The following is a 19,529-nucleotide window of genomic DNA, read 5'->3' as shown; positions in this document are numbered from 1 at the left end:
CAAAAAAAGGGGTAAAAAGTGGGACATTAAAGTAACATTGGTTACACAAAGGCCAAACCAGAGCCTCCACACTAAGCTGTCCTTCAGTTCTACACCTCACTCTCACAGTGCGCCTGCTGAGAGACTCCACTCCTGTCTTTCCCACCCCCATTCTCCTGTGTCCATTGCTTGCACCAAGTCAATCTCACATGGCTCATGCTGGTTACACGGGAACAACTCCCTCTTGCTTACACACCACTCTGAGCTGATCCATGCCAGGAAGGATACTGTTCAGGAACCCCATGTCAACACTGAAGAGTTTCTGCAAAAGACAGCATCTCAGGCCAGTGCTCATTTTCTCATCCTCTCTCCCCAACATGATCAGTCTGCAAATCGTTTCTCTCTCTCTCTCTCAGGCCCAGTTCTCCACATTTCAAAGATTCTTAATTTTAGTAAACATCATTTTTAAAACTGTTTTAGATAATGTCAGATTAGGGCATAAGGATATATAATAAAGAATTTTTAACAATTATTAATAATAAAATACTAAACATGTATCTATCATTATTAATATTATGCATCAGCATACATCTTTCGTTTCAGACAGAGTTAGCAATATGTTTGGTAACCTTAAATGCAGGAACAGGCTGAAACTAGAAGGAGAATTGTGCTTAAAGCGATCAAAATTGGAAACTGACATTTATAATAACGACCCTATAAAACAAAGTCATATGTAACTTTTCTATTTCTTTTAATCTGGATTCATATGCAATTGTAGAATTTCATTAAATTAAAAATATGTACATTTTTGGGCTAATTTTTTCCTCTTTAACAAACTATGTTACCGTTCTTACATTAAAAAAATCATTTGATGTACGCATGAAAACTAAGACATCCACAACCACACAAAAACACTATCTGTAATCACTTGTTAAAATCCGTAACTGCAATGTTTGGGGGAAGGGTGGGAGTTGAGAAGTCTCACTTTTAGTTGAGCCCAGTAAGACATCAGTACTTAATTTAAGACTGAAAGAAAAGGATGGTACTTCAAAATATTTAAATTCCTGGTACATCAAGAAAAAAAAAAGGTTGAAAACCCCCGAGTTTGAGATATCATGTGACATTTAATAACATGCATTAACAGTCTGCTGTAGTTAAGCATTTGGTTTGGTTAATAGGTCAACAGATTAAGCAGTGGGACTATTACTCACAGTAACTAAGATCTAAGGTCACACTCTGCTTCATCTTGTTTGATTTATATTAGTAAGGGCCCTAACCCTATGTTACAACATTTTTGGGATTTGACTTAAGTTTGGGAAACCTTTATCCCTATGCCACAAAAACTGGCTAATAAAAATGAAATTTATGATGGCTACTTTTGATTTACAACTCTTTCATGCTGTTGTTAATGACAACATTTTTGATAGTTGTAAACATAGTGCAGGGAAGTTTAACTAAATGTCAAACTCCTTAGTTTATCACTTAAGAGCAAAACATGTATGATGTTACAGTAATCCCTCCTCCATCGCGGGGGTTGCGTTCCAGAGCCACCCGCGAAATAGGAAAATCCGCGAAGTAGAAACCATATGTTTATATGGTTATTTTTAGAATGTCATGCTTGGGTCACAGATTTGCGCAGAAACACAGGAGGTTGTAGAGAGACAGGAACGTTATCCAAACACTGCAAACAAACATTTGTCTCTTTTTCAAAAGTTTAAACTGTGCTCCATGACAAGACAGAGATGACAGTTCTGTCTCACAATTAAAAGAATGCAAACATATCTTCCTTTTCAAAGGAGTGCAAAGCAAGCAGTCAAAAAAAAAAATCAATAGGGCTTTTTGGCTTTTAAGTATGCGAAGCACCGCCGGTACAAAGCTGTTGAAGGCAGCAGCTCACACCCCCTCTGTCAGGAGCAGAGAGAGAGAGTTAGAGAGAGATAGAGAGAGATAAAAAATCAATACGTGCCCTTTGAGCTTTTAAGTATGCGAAGCTCCGTGCAGCATGTCCTTCAGGAAGCAGCTGCACACAGCCCCCCTGCTCACACCCCCCTACGTCAGCGCAAGAGAGAGAGAGAAAGTAAGTTGGGTAGCTTCTCAGCCATCTGCCAATAGCGTCCCTTGTATGAAATCAACTGGGCAAACCAACTGAGGAAGCATGTACCAGAAATTAAAAGACCCATTGTCCGCAGAAACCCGCGAAGCAGCGAAAAATCCGCGATATATATTTAAATATGCTTACATATAAAATCCGCGATGGAGTGAAGCCGCGAAAGGCGAAGCGCGATATAGCGAGGGATCACTGTACTATTAAAAACGCAGACTAGGCAGCAAAATCTGTGGCAGACTACAACTGATGAGTGTACAAGTTGAATTTTATCCATGATCGAAACAAAAGCTAATTACCATTTTCTTGCAAAAAGGATCACATCGGAGCTCTAAATTTAGACAGATTCATGATTAAGACACATCATTTAGCAAGGTCTGACATCTCTTACAAATTACCTTCACATGAAACAGTTGTGTCACATGAAGGATTTATTCAAAAGGCACAAGTCTTCGCAGCTTAAACAGCTAAGAAGCTGTACAGCAGCCACATTCACAGGGACCCACTGGACATTTCTGAACTACCTTGATTAAGCATGCAATTAATTGATACAGGTTAAATCTCATCATAGCGAATATCAAAGTAACTTAATTTTCAGAATAACAAATACTTTTTGTGGGCCCAGGCAAACATTCATAGAAGATCATGTTAAACGAAATGTAAATCTCATTATAATAAACTTTTTTCAACCAAAAAAGGCCACTGAAGATGATGCAATGCTAAAAATACTTAATGTCACTCCTGCAATTTCCGTGTCTTGAGAACCCTACCACAGGTTGTCTCAAAGAAAGAAGGTTTGCTGCGAAATTTCACTGGTCTACAAAAAATACTTTTTGTTTGCTTCTGGGAACTTCTCTTTATTAAAGTTTTTTACGCTGATTTCATATACGAAATCAGAATTAAGCTAGCACGTCAGGTTTTTGAAATACACATCATTGACGTTTTGACACTTTTGAATATCAATATATCAACATGATATCTGGAGTTTGGACTATGTCCCACCAAAATTGTTTTGATGTGTTTATTCTGAAAACAAACCAGAAGATGATACCAGAGACACGTTAAAGCATATTTATGTCAATTTACCTCAATATAAAAGTGAGGTCAGCTTGTCCAAAAATGTTGGAGGCACTTGCTTTTGCACTTGTACTGCACATCCGTCTCTCTTTGCAAGAAAAAACAGTAGTCACCCATCATGCTCGTAGTGAATTTTTCTTGATATCAGTTTTCCATCACCTTTATATCTTGATGAAATCTTTTCCCATACTCATCTCTGGCATCACTTAGATTTGGTGGAAAAAAGTCGAGATGAGAATGTAAAAAAAAATGCATCTTCAGTGACATTCTGGCTCCTGTAAGCTAATATACTTTCAGCATATTCTCCACAAGCTCAGTATAATTCTCTGCTCTGTGACTGTCAAGAAAATTCTGGACAACCTGCATGAATGAGGGTGCTGATTCAGTGGGCTTCAGTTTCCTTTTGAACTCATTGTCCAGCATCTGTTCATGTATTTCAGGGCCAACAAAAACACCTTCCTTAATTTTGGCTTCACTTTTCTCGAGACCAAACTTATTTCTTAAATGTTGAAACACATCGCCTTTACTGTCCAGTCACCTTAGTTGTCCAAGACCTGGAACATCATAACTAAAAAATGGGACGTGCTAGACGAAAACGGTTTTCAGATTTGGAGTTAGCAAGTGAAATTTGTTACAGTACAGATGAAAGAATCCCAGTAGCAAAATGCTTGTTGACCAGTGTTTCCGGTCTATGGCAGTCTCAGTGAGTTTGTAGGTGCAACATCATACACATAGCCAAATTGTGAATCATAGGGATGGGCGATATCACGGTTTTTGAAATCAATACCGATGCAAGTATTTTGTGTGTCAGATTTCTGTTACTGAGAATATTCAAAAAGTATAAGAATTTGTTTTCAAATGATGATAGCATTTAGAATGGTTAAATATAAATTTTTTGTATATATCAGGGGCCAATTTAACATTGTCAATCCACCTAACCTGCGCTTCTTTGGACAGTGGGAGGAAACAGGACCACAATACAATTTTAACAATACAAAACTGAGTAGAAAAATTATATTTTATTACACTACATGTTGTTACTAATGCAACTAAAGTACTTTTAAATCCATTAAACTTGAAAAATAATATTTTTATTAACATTTACTGAGGCACTTATTTTTTTTAAACGAAAAACTACTTGCAGTGAAAGTTTTCAAATTAGGCATAACTATTAAGTATTTTGCATAGTGTTATGACTAACATTCTTATATATGTATATTGGTTGTACTGAACCCTTCATTGTAATCAGAAAAAAAATGGACAAAACCCGTGGCAAAATGCTCCTACAGTTATGCTTTACTATTCCCCATGTGTTCCCCATTATGCTAACAACTGGCTTTAAGTTTCATAAGTATTAATGAGTTGGAAACAGTAAAATGTTTTACTCAACTAAAAAGTCTTCAGTAAACCCCCTTCTACATAATCCTGCTAGAGGCAGAGTTACCCGACTCTTGCCTCTTTGAAAACTCTCCTGCAACATCCTTTATCTGACACTGATTGCAGCTAAAATCGCTGGGCTTCAGATTTGCATTGCTTTGATGTTTTACAAGCCTCTTCTCAACAGCATGTGTGCTTTTTAAATGTTTAAGTGGGCTGCACCTTTTGCCACTGTACTGCTGATTATTCTCACAAATATTACATCGGGTGGTTGTATTCTTTTCCATCGGTAAAAAGTAGCAGCATACAACGCTATGCTCTCGGTTTGCCATTTGTGTACAGTCTGTGCTTGTAAAAGGAGCATGGGCTTATGGTGCTGTTGCGTCACAGCGCATCTGTTCATTTTAGTATGCGAGCGTGGAAGTATGTTAATACATTTTATGCCTTTCCAAGAACCTTGTTACTGTATCTTACTGAAAAAAGTAGTAATTGATATTTTTGAATGGCACTCCATGCCAAATGAGCACAGTCTGAGTATCGAAGTATTGATTACTGTGGTACTGATCTGCCCATCCCTAGTGAGTCAGTGCTCCATCGAGCATCCACGTGGGTAGTTGTGTCGAGTGCGGATACTGTACTGTTAAGAGTTTCATAGCATTTCTTAAAGTTTTCTTTGAGATGAACAAAAAATAGTGAGAAACGGCGTCAGTTTATGCTGAAAGAAAAATTAACAATCCTGGAAAAAGTTGATTCTGGAATGAAGAAAAATGACATGGCAAAAGCATTTTGCCTTAATCTAATGTCTTGTTTTCATTCTGTATTCATTCCTGTATTTCTATAAAAAAATACAACTAATGACTCACTATTCTGTGTTCATGCCTGTATTTCTATTTTAAAAAATTACATTTAACATCTCATTTTCAAATAGAATTTTTTTGCAGTTTAAGTGTTTTTTTATACAGGTACTGTCAAGCTTGGGTCACAGAGTTGCACGAGAAACAGAAAGATGAGTCCAGGTTTTCAAGGAAAATACAGGTACAGTACTTTATTAATGTATAGAGAAGGCTTGTACAGTCTCAAGACTTCACTCAGAATAGAAGTTGTTAGGAGCCACAGCACAGGTGATTGTCCTGCTTTAGCTCCCATCTTCAGATTAGAAGAACACCAGTGGCTTGGAATCACCGCTGAGGCAGATGCGGTCTGGGTAAGACAGATCATGACAGTGTGAGAAAGAGCAGATCAAAGCCCAGTGTTAAATGTTAAACACTGTGAGACAAGCATGGTACGCTTCCATTAATCCTGCAGAGGGTAATCAATTGCTTTGCCATAGCAGCAGAGCAGCTACAGAGCTGTCCTTGTACCACTGCCATTAGACATGGCAAATTGCAGGCAGCCCCAGTCACAATACTACACGTATTTTCCCCATATTCCCCATTATAATGGGATTCCACCTGTATTAATAGAGAAACACTTTGTAATTGACCACAATTAAAAACATTTATATATAGTTTGTATTTATTTAGAAATGTAATGATAAGGTACTTTGACTTGCTTTAATCTCAATTAAATTCAAAAATGAATATCCTCAAATATAAATATGCTAGCAAGTTCAATTTAATTTTTAAATTAAAAAAATGAATACATATTTTTACTTTTTAGCTTACAATACAATATGGTTTTAAAACATCTTGAGCTGTTGCTATTATAATTAAGTTGAAAACCATAATGTTCCTAAACTACACATGGATTATAGATACTGTAGTGGACACCTCTTCTTTATATGGTCTGGGGGAACAAGCAGGGACTGAACAGTACCTACCCCAGGACGCTAGATGGCAGCCCCCCTGCGTGGTAGTGTTGCCTCGGATTCCCGCAGGGCTCAATGGGAGATAGAGTTCTCTAAAACCCTTTTGGGATCCAGGAGTACTGGCAGGGGGCTGTAATTGTTCCTGAGCCTGTGTGGGCGGCTCTTTTGCCACACCTGGAACTGTAACCAGAAAAAGGTTGTCAAACACCTGGAGCTATAAAAGAAGCCAATAGCCACCACTCTGGGAGCCAGAGTCTGGAGGAAGAAGACGAAGCTTGCCGGAGGGATAGAAAAGGAGAAGAGAATAAAAAGAAAAAGACTTGTTGTGGTATGGTGCTTATGGGACTGTGCTGTGGATGTGGGGAATGGGGCAGGTGTTGCCCCAGGTGAAGAAAATAAAATAAACCATTTGTTTCATCAGTGTGCCTCCTGCATCTGTCTATGTCAGATTGAGTGCTGGTATAGTGGCTTTTGTCACAATACGCACAATCAGTATTTTGGACTTTTTTGCACCTCTTCATGCTCTTATAAACGCTCTACCTAAATTTTCCATCCGCCACCTGTTAAGTCTGTTTGCTGACACACTCTTAAGCCTTCCCCCTTTCCTGCCACTTTCATTTCATGGTCACTGCAGTATACCCATAGTTGGCCTAAGCAGTTTTAAACAAAAAGATTTTTGTTTTGTTACATCTCAATTCAAGAAAGCAATATAATCCGAGCTTGGAGAACTACCAGATATTAAACTTTATATACATAACACTTTACTTGTCCTAGTTAGATTGCCTCACAAATTATGCATGTTCAAACCTTTTGAATACTGGTGTTTCAACCCGAATCACTTACATTTGCTTCTCTATCAATTTTTAAGTGGGATTTAAAAAGAGATTTAGGCAAATACACAATACTCTTGACAAAAACAAAAGGCTTCTTATCTGCTTTAAACAGACCAAGAACAATGTGCTAATTCTTTCATTTCCCAATGGGATATCATTTATTCACCCATGAATTTTCTAAACCAATTTTTCTGGTACAGTGTAGAAACACAGGGATCCAGGCCTTACACCAGTGGCATCAAGGCAAGGCTAGAGTTAACCCTGAATGGAACACTCATGTACACACACCCACACTGGGCATTTTTAGAAATGCCAGTTAAATTTGAGGAGTCTATTGTAAACACAGAGAGAACATGCAAACTCGGCACAACAAACATCTGAAGAGGTTCGAACAATGTCAATTATAAATATTACTTGCTTAAATAACATTTTGGCTGAACTATAATCAACAAGACAACAACAACAAAAAGGAAGACAAATTGAAGGCTCAAACTATTAAAACATGCTACACTTCAATTTTGCTGCCCTAAAATACTTAATAAAATGATTTTAAGCTGGTTACTTACAGTTTCTACAATTCCTCACTAAACAAAATACACTTTATATTATCTAATAAAAACGTCAACTATCAATCATACATGAAAAGTGATGGGAATGACACTTAATTTCATATATTGGTAAAATATTTTAACTATTAAATCTTATGTTAACATATTTTAGCTACTTACTTTCAAATTTTTCAATATGTGGACTCACTGGAACATCTTCTGGCAACTCAGTCCCGTTGTTCAGAGCTCTACTACTTGGAATCATACATTCTGAAATCTGCTTTAGCAGTTTGTTCTCCTGTTTATTCTCATTGTTCTCCTTGAAGGTTATGCTCATTTGCAGATTTTCAGTTTTCCAATCCACAGTGCTGTTTGGTGTATTTCTATGGTTTAAGACATCTTGGGGCTTCCTCTGTTGACGCATAGCAACCGACTGAGCAATTTTCCTCTTCATTGTTTCATGCTCTGATACTTTCTCCATGACAAGTTCCTAATCAAAATACTATGCATTTAGACACTCATATGCAAAACAATGTTTAAAATTTTACAAACACGCTAAATATTTCTTCCATCAATGGTTTTGTTGGATTAAGACAATGCCACAGTTAAAATACATTGGTAATCATTTTCTCTAAAAATCTGGTGATATTTACAAAACACATTTTTGTCTGAACTTTAGTGAAAGCCTGCAAAAAGAGAATCAAACATAATGAATAATTTATTACCTTCAAGTGTAAATGAGACTAAAACTAAAGGAAGCTCTTGAAAAAACAATAGTAATTATATTAAAGCTTCATTATTTGGAAATTGAGATAAGTAAGCAATAAGTCACGGTGAGCCAAGCTTAAAATATATACTGTATTTACGTCAGGTTACAACCATGTGTGAATTTTGCTTATAACTGGGTGGTAACAATTAGACAGGTCACCAAGTGTCAAATTTCTAAATAAATCCAAAGCTCCATAAAGGCAATGCTCAAAGTAAGGGCACTGATTTTAAACTGCAAAGAACAATGAGGATCTCGTTAACTTGTTCCGACAGAGAGCGAACTTCAAATTATGATAAGCTGTCTACAGTTAAAGTCTCCTAAAACAGATCCCTATTAAACATGTGTTGCCATGTACAGAAAGTACACGGCATGTGTTAAAAACAATCTGTTGCAAGAGAAAACCCCCTATCTAAGTTATACATAGGCTTCTAAAGACATCAGAGCACTAGAGGTAAAAGTGAATGTTACACCGTCACAGGCACCGTGTGTATTCTCTGTTGTTCACTTACAACAGCAGTTTCAGAGTAGATGTAAGGCTGAAAGAATAGGTGAGCTTTGTTCGTGAAAATATAAACTGCAAAATATACATTCGACATAAATGATGTGTCACCCTCCATCAAAATAAGGTGAACAAGACTGCAATTAAGAGAGCCGACAATGAAGAGCCACAGGAGTTTCAGATATTAGTACTCAAACACCCGAAGCAACATATCTGCCTAATGACACCGATAGAAGCAGGACGAGACTGCACAGCACCTACCTTCTGACTACAAATCTAAACAAAAAACTTAAGGAACATTACTGACTAACTGAAAATGCAAAAATGCCTTGCCAGAATATAGCCACAGCATTTTAACATGCTGCACACCCACAGACCACAACATGTATCTAAACTGTATTTTCTGTTGTTATACCATATATTGATGCAATAGTCAAAATGACAGGAAGATATCATAGCAGACAGAAGCACTTTGCTCAAACGCATGAAGCCAGGTAGAGTGAAAAACTGTCATCAGCTGATCAGACACCAGCCGATGCCGCCCCAGCTGATCGGCTGCCACCTGAGTGCATTCGCGCAGCTGATGTACCTACGGCAAGGTTTGTGTGGCAGGACTATCTAGACATTGATCTGTGGGAGCCAAACTGGCTACTGGAGTTCACAAGATGACATGGCTTGCTGTTGGACAGAACAGATTACCAGCCGCTGGACTACTACAGACTGTTCTTTCCTGATGCTGCTTTTCAGCTACTGTCAGACGAGACAAACAGGTATGCAGAGCAATTTTTTGAACTGCGGGCTGTGCTTGCACCGCATTCTTGTTTTTCAAAGTGGAAACCCACAACAAGAGACGAGATGAAGGGCTTTGTGGCATTACAAACAGAGATGGGACTAGATTGGCGATATAACTTCAGGGAGCATTGGTCCAAACGTGCTTTGTCCCCTGGTGGCTTTGGACAGGTTATACCACGTGATAGGTACGTGCTCCTGCAAAGTTTTCTTCACTTCTGTGATAACCAGAAGCAAATCCCAAGGGGTGAGCCAGACTATAACCCCATATATAAAGTTCAGCCCCTGCTTAACATTGTGGAACCAACATAAAAATAATTTTATCAGCCCGGCCATGATTCGTCTGTGGATGAATCTATGATAAAATACAAAGGACACCTTTTTTTCCCCCCACCAGTATATGTCAGACAAGCCCACAAAGTATGGCATAAAGTACTTTGTACTGGCAGAAGCAAACGCTGGTTTCTGCCTGAAAGTAACAGATCATGACAGTGAAGACACTGAATTTGGGACTTTCATTAGTTGTCAGTTATAATCATCAACATTAAAAGAAATAAACATTTGAAATACATCAGTCTGTGTGTAATGAATGAATTTAATATACAAATTTCACTTTTTGAATGGAATTACTGAAATAAATCAACTTTGTCATGATATTCTAATTTTATGATCAGCACCTGTACTTTCAAGGACTTTGCTGTGTAACATGTATGTGATATGTATGTGAAATCATATACTATGCAGGCTCATACAACATGCAAGACAGTAACATTTGTCAAAAATAAATATTTTTTGTTGAGTTGATGTGTTAAACCATTGCTTTGTGTTCTTTTTCTTTTTAAAAAAAAAAAAAAAGTGAGTTTTTGGAAAAATATTCAGCCCTGGGAGAAAAGAAAAAAAAATTAGCCCTAAAAGAGTTAAATGTTTTAACTCCTGTGGCCCAAGATGCCAAGGAGAAACTGTAAACTTCTTTTATAATCTAGTGCAGCGTTACATGGTTTACTGATACTGGAAAAGTACCGAATACCTAAACTTAAAAATGGTAAGTTAACAGCATTTTGGTATTTTCAGTACACTGAAGTAAATGTTAGGCTCTCTCTAAACCTTACCCCCTTACTTCATTGCAGTACCAAGTGTAACACAGTCGGGAGTACATGTGATCGCCCTCTGTGCCCGTATTGCTTCCACGTGCTCTGGACTTCACAGGGAATCCCCCCCCCTTATTGCTTTGAAGTGATCGGGATTTCACGGAGGCCCTCCCAGCCTCCTTATTGCTTTAAAGAGGTGTATGGCATGGTGCAATAGGGAGGCTAGAGCAAGATGAGGTGGATGTTGTAAATGTTAACATTATACAAAGTTATTGTCTGTTTTACCTGCATTTTTTTTTATCACTCTTTAATTTAATATTGTTTCTTTATCAGTATGCTGCTGCTAGAGTATGTGATTTTCCCCTTAGGATTAACAAAGTAATCTAAGTATGCTCTCTGCTAAATGAAATTTATTCATGAGCTCTGCAGAGCTCACGAGAAAGCATTAGCTCGAAGCCCCTTGAGAGAACAGCAACTATTGTTTGGAGGCTAATAGAGTTTATAACCTTATAGTCAGGGTAAAGTCAGATAACATATGAGCATGTGTAGTTCTGGTTGCTGGAAATGAGCTGAAACTAATAACGTGTGTTGCTTAAATATGCAGGTTTATTAGTTTCTTCCTGCAATTTCAATAGAAAAGCTAAAATCACTAGAGTATGATTAATTTCTTACAGACTTGCACCTGGTGGGTTGTAACAACTTCAAACTATGCAATGCCACATACAAACCTGCACACCCTCACAGTGAAGCTACAAGAGAGGAAACACCAGCTACATTAAAGTACACAGACACCAGGAAACGTTTGAACCAGAAAAAGAGAGTAACTTACTTACCTAGATAATAGATTAGAAGTCTAACAAAAAGCAGTTAAAATCCAGCGACAAATAAATGTTTCACTGCGCAATTCATTGCACAAAATGCAAAAGGTAAAATAATCATGTGCCCTCTTTAGATTTACTTTTTTTCGTATATTGTTTTACATCTGTATAAACAAACAAATTTGTCTACTACAATCCTTGAGTTATGAATATATTGCATAAATTTCTTTATTAAAGCAAGCCTGCTACTAGGGGTAAATAATACAGGTAAATATAAAACTATTTTTCAACAAAATGTTGCTGTCTGCATGGAAAAAAATTAAACAAGATGTGACTAGATGGTCTACCCTTCACTTTTTGTTAGCAAGGAGAATCAACATTGTTAAGATGCCCATCCTTCCCAAGCTGCTCTTCCTATTTCAAAGCATCACCATATACATTAACCAATAATTTTAAGAAATTAGACTCAATCATAACTTCATTTATTTGAAAATCGAAACACCATACATCCAATGGGTGACTCTACAATAACCTAAAGCAGAAAGGGGTATGACACTACCCAGCTTTCAATTTTATTACTGGGTGGCAAATATACAAGATATAAAGACCTGGGGCCTCTTGAATAACGCCGTGCATAGAACTCGCACTATAACATGGCGTAAGCACAAAAGCGGGAATGTGTGTACGCACAGAAAAATCCAGATGCAGGAATCTGTACGTACGCAAACTTACACGTTCTTCTGCTACACAAATCCCGATCAGCGTGAAAAGTAACACACGTGCACGTGCCTTCTGTCCCGCCCCAACGCCACCCAGAATTACACCTCTTTGAATATGCAAATCAATATAAATAGCCTTCTGTGAAAAGACAATGGGAAAAGCACGGGGGAAAATATAAGAATTTCAGCGAATACCAAGTGGAGGCAAAGGAAAAACTTACTATTTGTTGGTTTAAACAGTGGTATAATCAACAAAAGGAAGTTGATCGAGTGACATAGCGTGTCGGAGAAACTCGAAAGCTCAAGTTCACAAAGTCGCACAGTGCCCGAAATAAAAAAGAAATCACATATCAAAGTCGCCGTGAAAAGGCGAGTCGTAGCCCACCGTCTGAGTGTCATATGAAAGCTTATTAGGGTACAGACAAAAAAAAAATAGGCACACAGTGGGGAAAAAAAGCAGGAAATGTCAACTTTAATCTCGAAATTTCCACTTTAATCATGTAGTTTCACGTAGTTTATTTTGCCATTAAAGTAGAACATCATAAACTTCATCTTAAAATCGTTTAATTTACTAGTTTCTCAAATCCCATTGTCACTAAAGTAGCACGTTAAATGCTTTGTTCTGTATTGGATCTTCTATGTGCTCTGTGTGTGTGAATCACTACCTGCTTCTTAAACGGGCTTTCTTTTTCTCCGAAAGGACACATAATCCACATTCGTGATATTACAGCTCTCTGAATAATTAAAATACTGAGATGTATACGTGATATCTTTTTCATGATGAGAGGAGTTAAAGCATGTTATTAAACATGGGAACACGGTGGTGCAGTGCCTGTTCATGTCTCATGCAAGAGGCTTGCTGCGCCATGCACGACCTTCGATGAAATAATTTATTACAGAAGTACTGTCTCTTTCAAAAGTACTAACCTCCAATTCCTGTCCTTACTTTTCTTTCTCCAAATACCCAATTGCCACACAATCAGCTCTGTAATAGACGTGAAGCCATTTGTAAGCTTAGAACGCAGATTCTTCAAAACTTTTAAGGAACATAGAATAATTAAACATGTACTACGAAGATATTTCAATCTGTCTATCCTTCCAGTGTCGCATCAGCACCAGTAAGAATACAACGCAATGCAGGAAAAATCCCTGAACTAGCTAGCACTGCGGCACTGTGTCCTCACATTTTTAATTATTAACAATACTGATTATTTAAATGAAGTTAAAGTTTTATCTGTATAATATAATCAACATATTTTGCTGCATTTCATCTTAAAAATAATATCGTCATCATATGTAAATAAGCGCTTTATAAAGTGGCGCAGGTTGTGCAATATAATAACTGTAGTGCAAGTTTACAGTGAGGTAATTGTACTTATAAGTACAAACAGTTCTACAAGGAGCACTTGATGGACTGATTGAGTGCGTTTATAGTTCTTGGGATGAAACTTTTCCTAAACCGCGAAGTCCGCACAGGAAAGTCTCTGAAACGTTTTGCCGTGGCTCAGGCAGCGTCTGCTTCATGCTGTATACCGATAATTCTCTTTCCAATTAGCTGCTACTGTGATTCCCCACTCAGATACAGTGATATAAATACTCAGAGTGGTGCAGTGAGAGTAATATGGAAGAAGATGATCTGCTGTGGCAACCCTTAACGGGAGCAGCTGAAAGAAGATGCAGTGAGAGTAACAATGCTAAAGCAGTTATGGTATTTGGAATACTATGGCTATTCCCTGGACCATTATATTACTGCAGGTTAATTACAATCAGATGCACTACACTAATAAACAATATGCAGTTAGTTTCAGTGTATTTATAAAGCCGCGTCAGGAATGTGGATCTAAGAAAGAAAGGGTGACCACACAGGAACAGTAGCACTGCTTTGACGCTGGGTGCCGCCAGTCTGCAAAACCGAGTGGAGAAATTGCGTACGCCAGGGTATGAGGTACCGTGGAAATGTGCGTGGTATAAAACCTAAACTTGGCGTAAAGCATCGCAATTTGAGCGTGGAAACGTTCGTACGCAACATTTCTGTGCGTACGCACCGTTTATACATGAGGCCCCTGGACATCAACACAAATTGATGAATATCCACAGGCCTAGTCTGCAATAGAAATATTGCAATGCTTCTTTACATTCCCTGCTCTGGGCCCCAGTTAATACAAACTACCATCATTACACTAAAACTCCTTATTACCCTTCATTCTCTCAGAATATGGAACCAATGTAAGAAGCACTTTAAGAGAGAAAGGCTTTTATCTGTTGCACCTCTAAATAACAACCACCTTTTTCCACCATTTCAAACATAAAAACTATTCCTAACAAAATGTCAAAAAAATGTCCAGGATTAAAACACTTAGAGCAGGGCTGAGTGAAGTCGTTCCTGGAAGGCTGTAGGTTTTTGATCCAAACCAAATGCTTAATATGAAGCTCTTATTGCTCAAATAACACTTTTGTGTCATTTGAATTGTCTCGCTCGTTAAGATTTTGAACGCGTATTGCTTATTTTAGTCTTAAACAGATGTCTTTTGTTTTTTAAATTGCTCCTTATTAGCAATAAAATGTAAATGACAAAGTAACTAGCATTTCTTCTTTTAGTTTGTTTTCATTTACACCTGTATTTATTGTGAAGTGTTTGATTTAATTAAATACTTGGAAGGAAAGGGAAGAGAAAAAGTGAAGGACTGAGAATTACTCATCCATTTTAGACTACACATCATTTGGATGATATGCTTAGAGGGGGAAACAAAATCTAGGATATGAGAATGACTTGACATGGAACAGTTAAAGCACTAATAAGCTATGAAATTAAATTATTGGCAAGGATTGTTTTCTAATTAAGAAAGTGAGTTGGAACAAAAACCTGCAGCCACTGCAGCCCTCCAGGACTGACTTTGCCCATCTCTGACTTAGATATTGTACATAAATAATGTCTTTGCATCCTACAAATTATGCTTCAAATACAACTTCTCATCAACTCAGTTCCTCCACTGCTTTCAAGTTACAAACTTTGCTAAACAGAACCTGCCCAATTTTACTCACATTCCACCTTGTTCTATTCCAGAAGAATTACTGATCAGTTTTGAAGACTCAGATAGCATCTCGACAATTTATAGAAATATTTTGAAGTATCTTCCTTTTAAAAATTCCAGAGTACATTGGAGAAAAGATCTGTTACTCAATATTTCAGAAAAGGAATAGAAGACAGCCATGCACAGAATACATTTGAGCTCCATATGTGTAAACCATTCAGTCATTCAACTTTAAATCTTTTATTGAGCACATTTATCTTGTTTAAAATTGTTCAAAATGCTTCCAGGACAAAATTCAATCTCTGAACATTGAAATCTAGCTCCAGCCTCACTGGGCCACATGTTCAGGTCGTGCACCAAATTAACAACATTTTGGACAAAAATCTTTGCATGCCTATCAGGCAGTCTTGGTGTCACAATCACTCCTAACCCACTAACAGCTGTGTTTGGTGCAATCCCAGATGGCCTTAAAGTGGAGAAGGACAAACAAACTGTAATTTCCTTTACTACACTACTAGCACACAGACTTATCTTGCTCAACTGGAAGAATCACACCCCGCCACTCAGTGGGTAACCAATCTTCTATACCACTGCTTCCCAAACTTGGTCCTAGAGACCCACTGTGGCTACAGAATTTTGTTTTAACCAGATTCATAATCAATGACAACACCTGATAACACTGATCTCAATTAATTAGCTGGTATTTCTTTTTCTCTTATTCTATATTCAGAAAAGCACAGTAACATGATTTTTACATTTATAAGACATTTAGAAATATTTCTGCTTTTGCTATAGATTTAAATGCTTAACTCTATTTTGAGGATTTCATTATATTTTGCCCTTTCTCTGTGCAGTTTTCCCCCCTTCATTGTATCTTTTTAATGATAAGTAAAAATGAACAGAGCAGGCAAACAACACTGAATAATAGAAGGCTGCAACTACTTTAGCGTCAGACCCACTAATTAGTAAATAATGGATTAATTAAACAATTACAACACCTGGAAAAGCAGACTGAAAATCAAGATGAAAATATTGTTAAAATGAAAAAAATACATTATTCCCATAATAACCACTTGTTACATTTTAATATATTTTTTAACCAAACTTAGTTTTCTAATTTATACATTGTTCCCAAAACACAGAAGTTGGGAAAGAACAGTTCACTTAATTAGCCCAGGAGTCCAATTAAAAACAGAAGTTAGTTGCATCAAAAACCTGCAGCCACAGTGGGTCCCCAGGATCGAATTTGGGAAGAACTGTCCTACACTATTTGAAATTGGGAAAAAAAAATGTAATTCTGACTTAGAGGATCTGTTCAGAACATGGCAGGATCTAATCAATAACATTTTAGAATAAACTTCAATTTTGGGGAAAAGGATACACTTCTTTTCTTGCCAGTTTAATAGAGAAGCTTTGGTTGTTGGCTCCTCTCCCTTTCTCTTGGGTGGTGGTCAAATATTGCATTGATTTTTTAAATTTGGCTTGATTGTATGGAATGTTATCAGTTTCTAATTAAAATAAATTAAAAAAAAAAAAAAAATCAAGCCTGCTTAGGTTATTTGCCGAAAAATGCCAAGGCTACAAAATATCACTGAATGTTGTGTTTTCTGTATATATTCTTCCCCAAAGTAGCTTACAGGGTCAAGTGCTTGTGTCTAACAGCAAGAGGCACTTGTTGGCTGTTATTTTTTAGGGTACATTTTCCTGTAATGGTTTAGATCCATCGATTAATTTATGAAAGCAAGGTAAATTCCAGTTAATGCAAAGCAATTCAGAGATAATTGCAATTATCCCGGCATGAAGTACTATGACAGATTACAATGCCTCCCATATGAGAACATGACAGATTAAAGAATGGCTGGCAATCATCATGTAAACCATACACCACTACTTCCTCAAGTCTCCAGATCTTAACTTATTTGACAATTTATGGAAGATTCTACGATAGAGTTTCCTTCCACCAACATAACAAACTGCATCATTTTCTATGAATGAAACAGTAACATCAGTTAAACACAGAATTAGAAAATTTCCTTTGTTTGTAAATGGCTTGATGAAATAAATAACATTCAGATTAGAAATGGATCTTTCATTTAAATACTACCAATTGGAAATTGTACAAGGGGTAATATTTTTTTCCACTGCTCAGATAGACTGGTTTATAATTAAAAAAAAAAAAAAACCAACACCCACCTTAGCAGCATCCACTTCACTTCTGGTCCCTGTTATGGTGATGAGGCTTACTTCATTCTCTGCATGATTGCTTTTACTGCGTTTAGGACACCTGATTTCAGCTCCTGAGATATGGCAGAGAGTTTTAATGGTTTCTCCTCCACGACCTTGCATGAAGAAAATAAAAGGATCTTAAACCTTAGATGTTTACAAAAATCTAGTTCTGCATTTCTGTTCTTGAATGGGCTTAAGTACATTTATACTTGGAGGCTTAAACCTGTAGGCAATGCTTTACTAGGAATTTAACTAGTCATTATATGAACTACTGTATAGCAAGAAAAACATGACTGTTTCATGTGGTGATGCACTACAGACCAGAAATAAAAATGTAAACTTTTCAAACATTTTTAATGCATCAAAACAAGACATGCAGCAATAAAGAAATATAATATGGCAGTATGCTTTTGTTGGATTAGCAACACACTTTCTTCAGCAGTTTAAAAAAAGCTCTCTTCTCAAATGTAATGAATGTTGAATTAATGTTAAAAATGTTTACAACTGAATAACACAGGAAGTTGTTGTGAAAAAGAGGATGGTGGCAAAAGAGGAAAAATCCCCTCCATGAGATGATGTCTTAGAGCACTTTCAGCCATAGGCTCATTTCTCTACATTGTGCTAAGAAGCAACTCTAGGGATATTTTCTGGCTGCTATTATCTGGCAATTTAATGCTTCCTCCCTACGTTCCAAACTAAATGGTTATACTCTTTTCAGTTCATTTTGCAATTTCTGCACAATATACATTTACTTACTACTTTATTGGGGTGCGGGGTTCGCTTGCTCTTGGTCCATGGGTATATTCTAATATGGTCAAAACTCTGGCCCCGAGATTTATTTAAAGTTATTGCAAATGTTAAAACTATTGAAAATTGACGTCTACGCAAGATCCATGGTAATCTACATGCTGAAGTATCGCCAGTATTTAACTTCATGCAGGAGAAGTTGTATTCCCTTGGCATATTATCACCAGTCATGATTTTGCTGAAAATTGAATGTTTATGCAGTTTTACAATGTGTACCCCATTACATAGGCTTTATTTTTTGACTCCTAACACACAACTGAACGACTATTGTTCTTTGCAGTGGGCATTTATAAGGTATTTTATTTGCCGAACGCGGTTTAAATTGGTTGTATTGACATGAGAGTATCGTTGAATTCTTCCTATGAAGATGAAAAAAATGATATATAGATGTATACTACATGACATGATTTTGAAGACAAATGAGCACTGCATTAAAACATCATGTGAAAACATTGCATGATTTTGCTAATCTTTTTATTTATCCATCCATCCATTTTTCCAACCCGCTGAATCCGAACACAGGGTCACGGGGGTCTGCTGGAGCCAATCCCAGCCAACACAGGGCACAAGGCAGGAAACAATCCTGGGCTGGGTGCCAACCCACCGCAGGACATACACAAACACACCAAGCACACACTAGGGCCAATTTAGAATCGCCAATCCACCTAACCTGCATGTCTTTGGACTGTGGGAGGAAACCGGAGCGCCCGGAGGAAACCCACGCAGACACGGGGAGAACATGCAAACTCCACGCAGGGAGGACCCGGGAAGCGAACCCAGGTCCCCAGGTCTCCCAACTGCGAGGCAGCAGCGCTACCCACTGCGCCACCGTGCCGCCATCTTTTTATTTATATAGCATAGATTTATCTATTTATTTTCTTGTTTGTTCCATCTGTATCTTTGGTTTTATGAAGTTTCTATGGCTTTATGCATCTAAATTTCCCCTTAGAATGAAAGAAGTTACTCTAATCAATAGGCATGCTGTGGTGAAAGTCATTAGATAAGCCAAAAAATACAAAATCAAAAAGGAGAGGAAATAATAATTGTATCTCTCATT

The 19,529-nt window shown here is 37.4% G+C and overlaps 1 protein-coding gene across 1 annotated transcript in view; it reads right to left on the bottom strand.

Annotated features, from left to right (window-relative positions):
• tdrkh (tudor and KH domain containing) overlaps positions 1-19,529 on the bottom strand; it is a 46,589-nt gene that overhangs the window by 16,822 nt on the left and 10,238 nt on the right. The window contains exons 5-6 of the mRNA XM_028793978.2: positions 17,633-17,778; positions 7,906-8,215 (exon numbers count right to left, since the gene is read on the bottom strand). Of these exons, the coding sequence (XP_028649811.1) occupies positions 7,906-8,215; positions 17,633-17,778 (456 nt within the window). The remainder of the gene's footprint in view (positions 1-7,905; positions 8,216-17,632; positions 17,779-19,529) is intronic.

Source organism: Erpetoichthys calabaricus, chromosome 2 (genome assembly GCF_900747795.2).
Source record: "Erpetoichthys calabaricus chromosome 2, fErpCal1.3, whole genome shotgun sequence".
NCBI classification, from domain to species: domain Eukaryota; kingdom Metazoa; phylum Chordata; class Cladistia; order Polypteriformes; family Polypteridae; genus Erpetoichthys; species Erpetoichthys calabaricus.
Note: the sequence above shows the minus strand (reverse complement) of the source record. Positions and strands in the feature narration are given on the sequence as shown.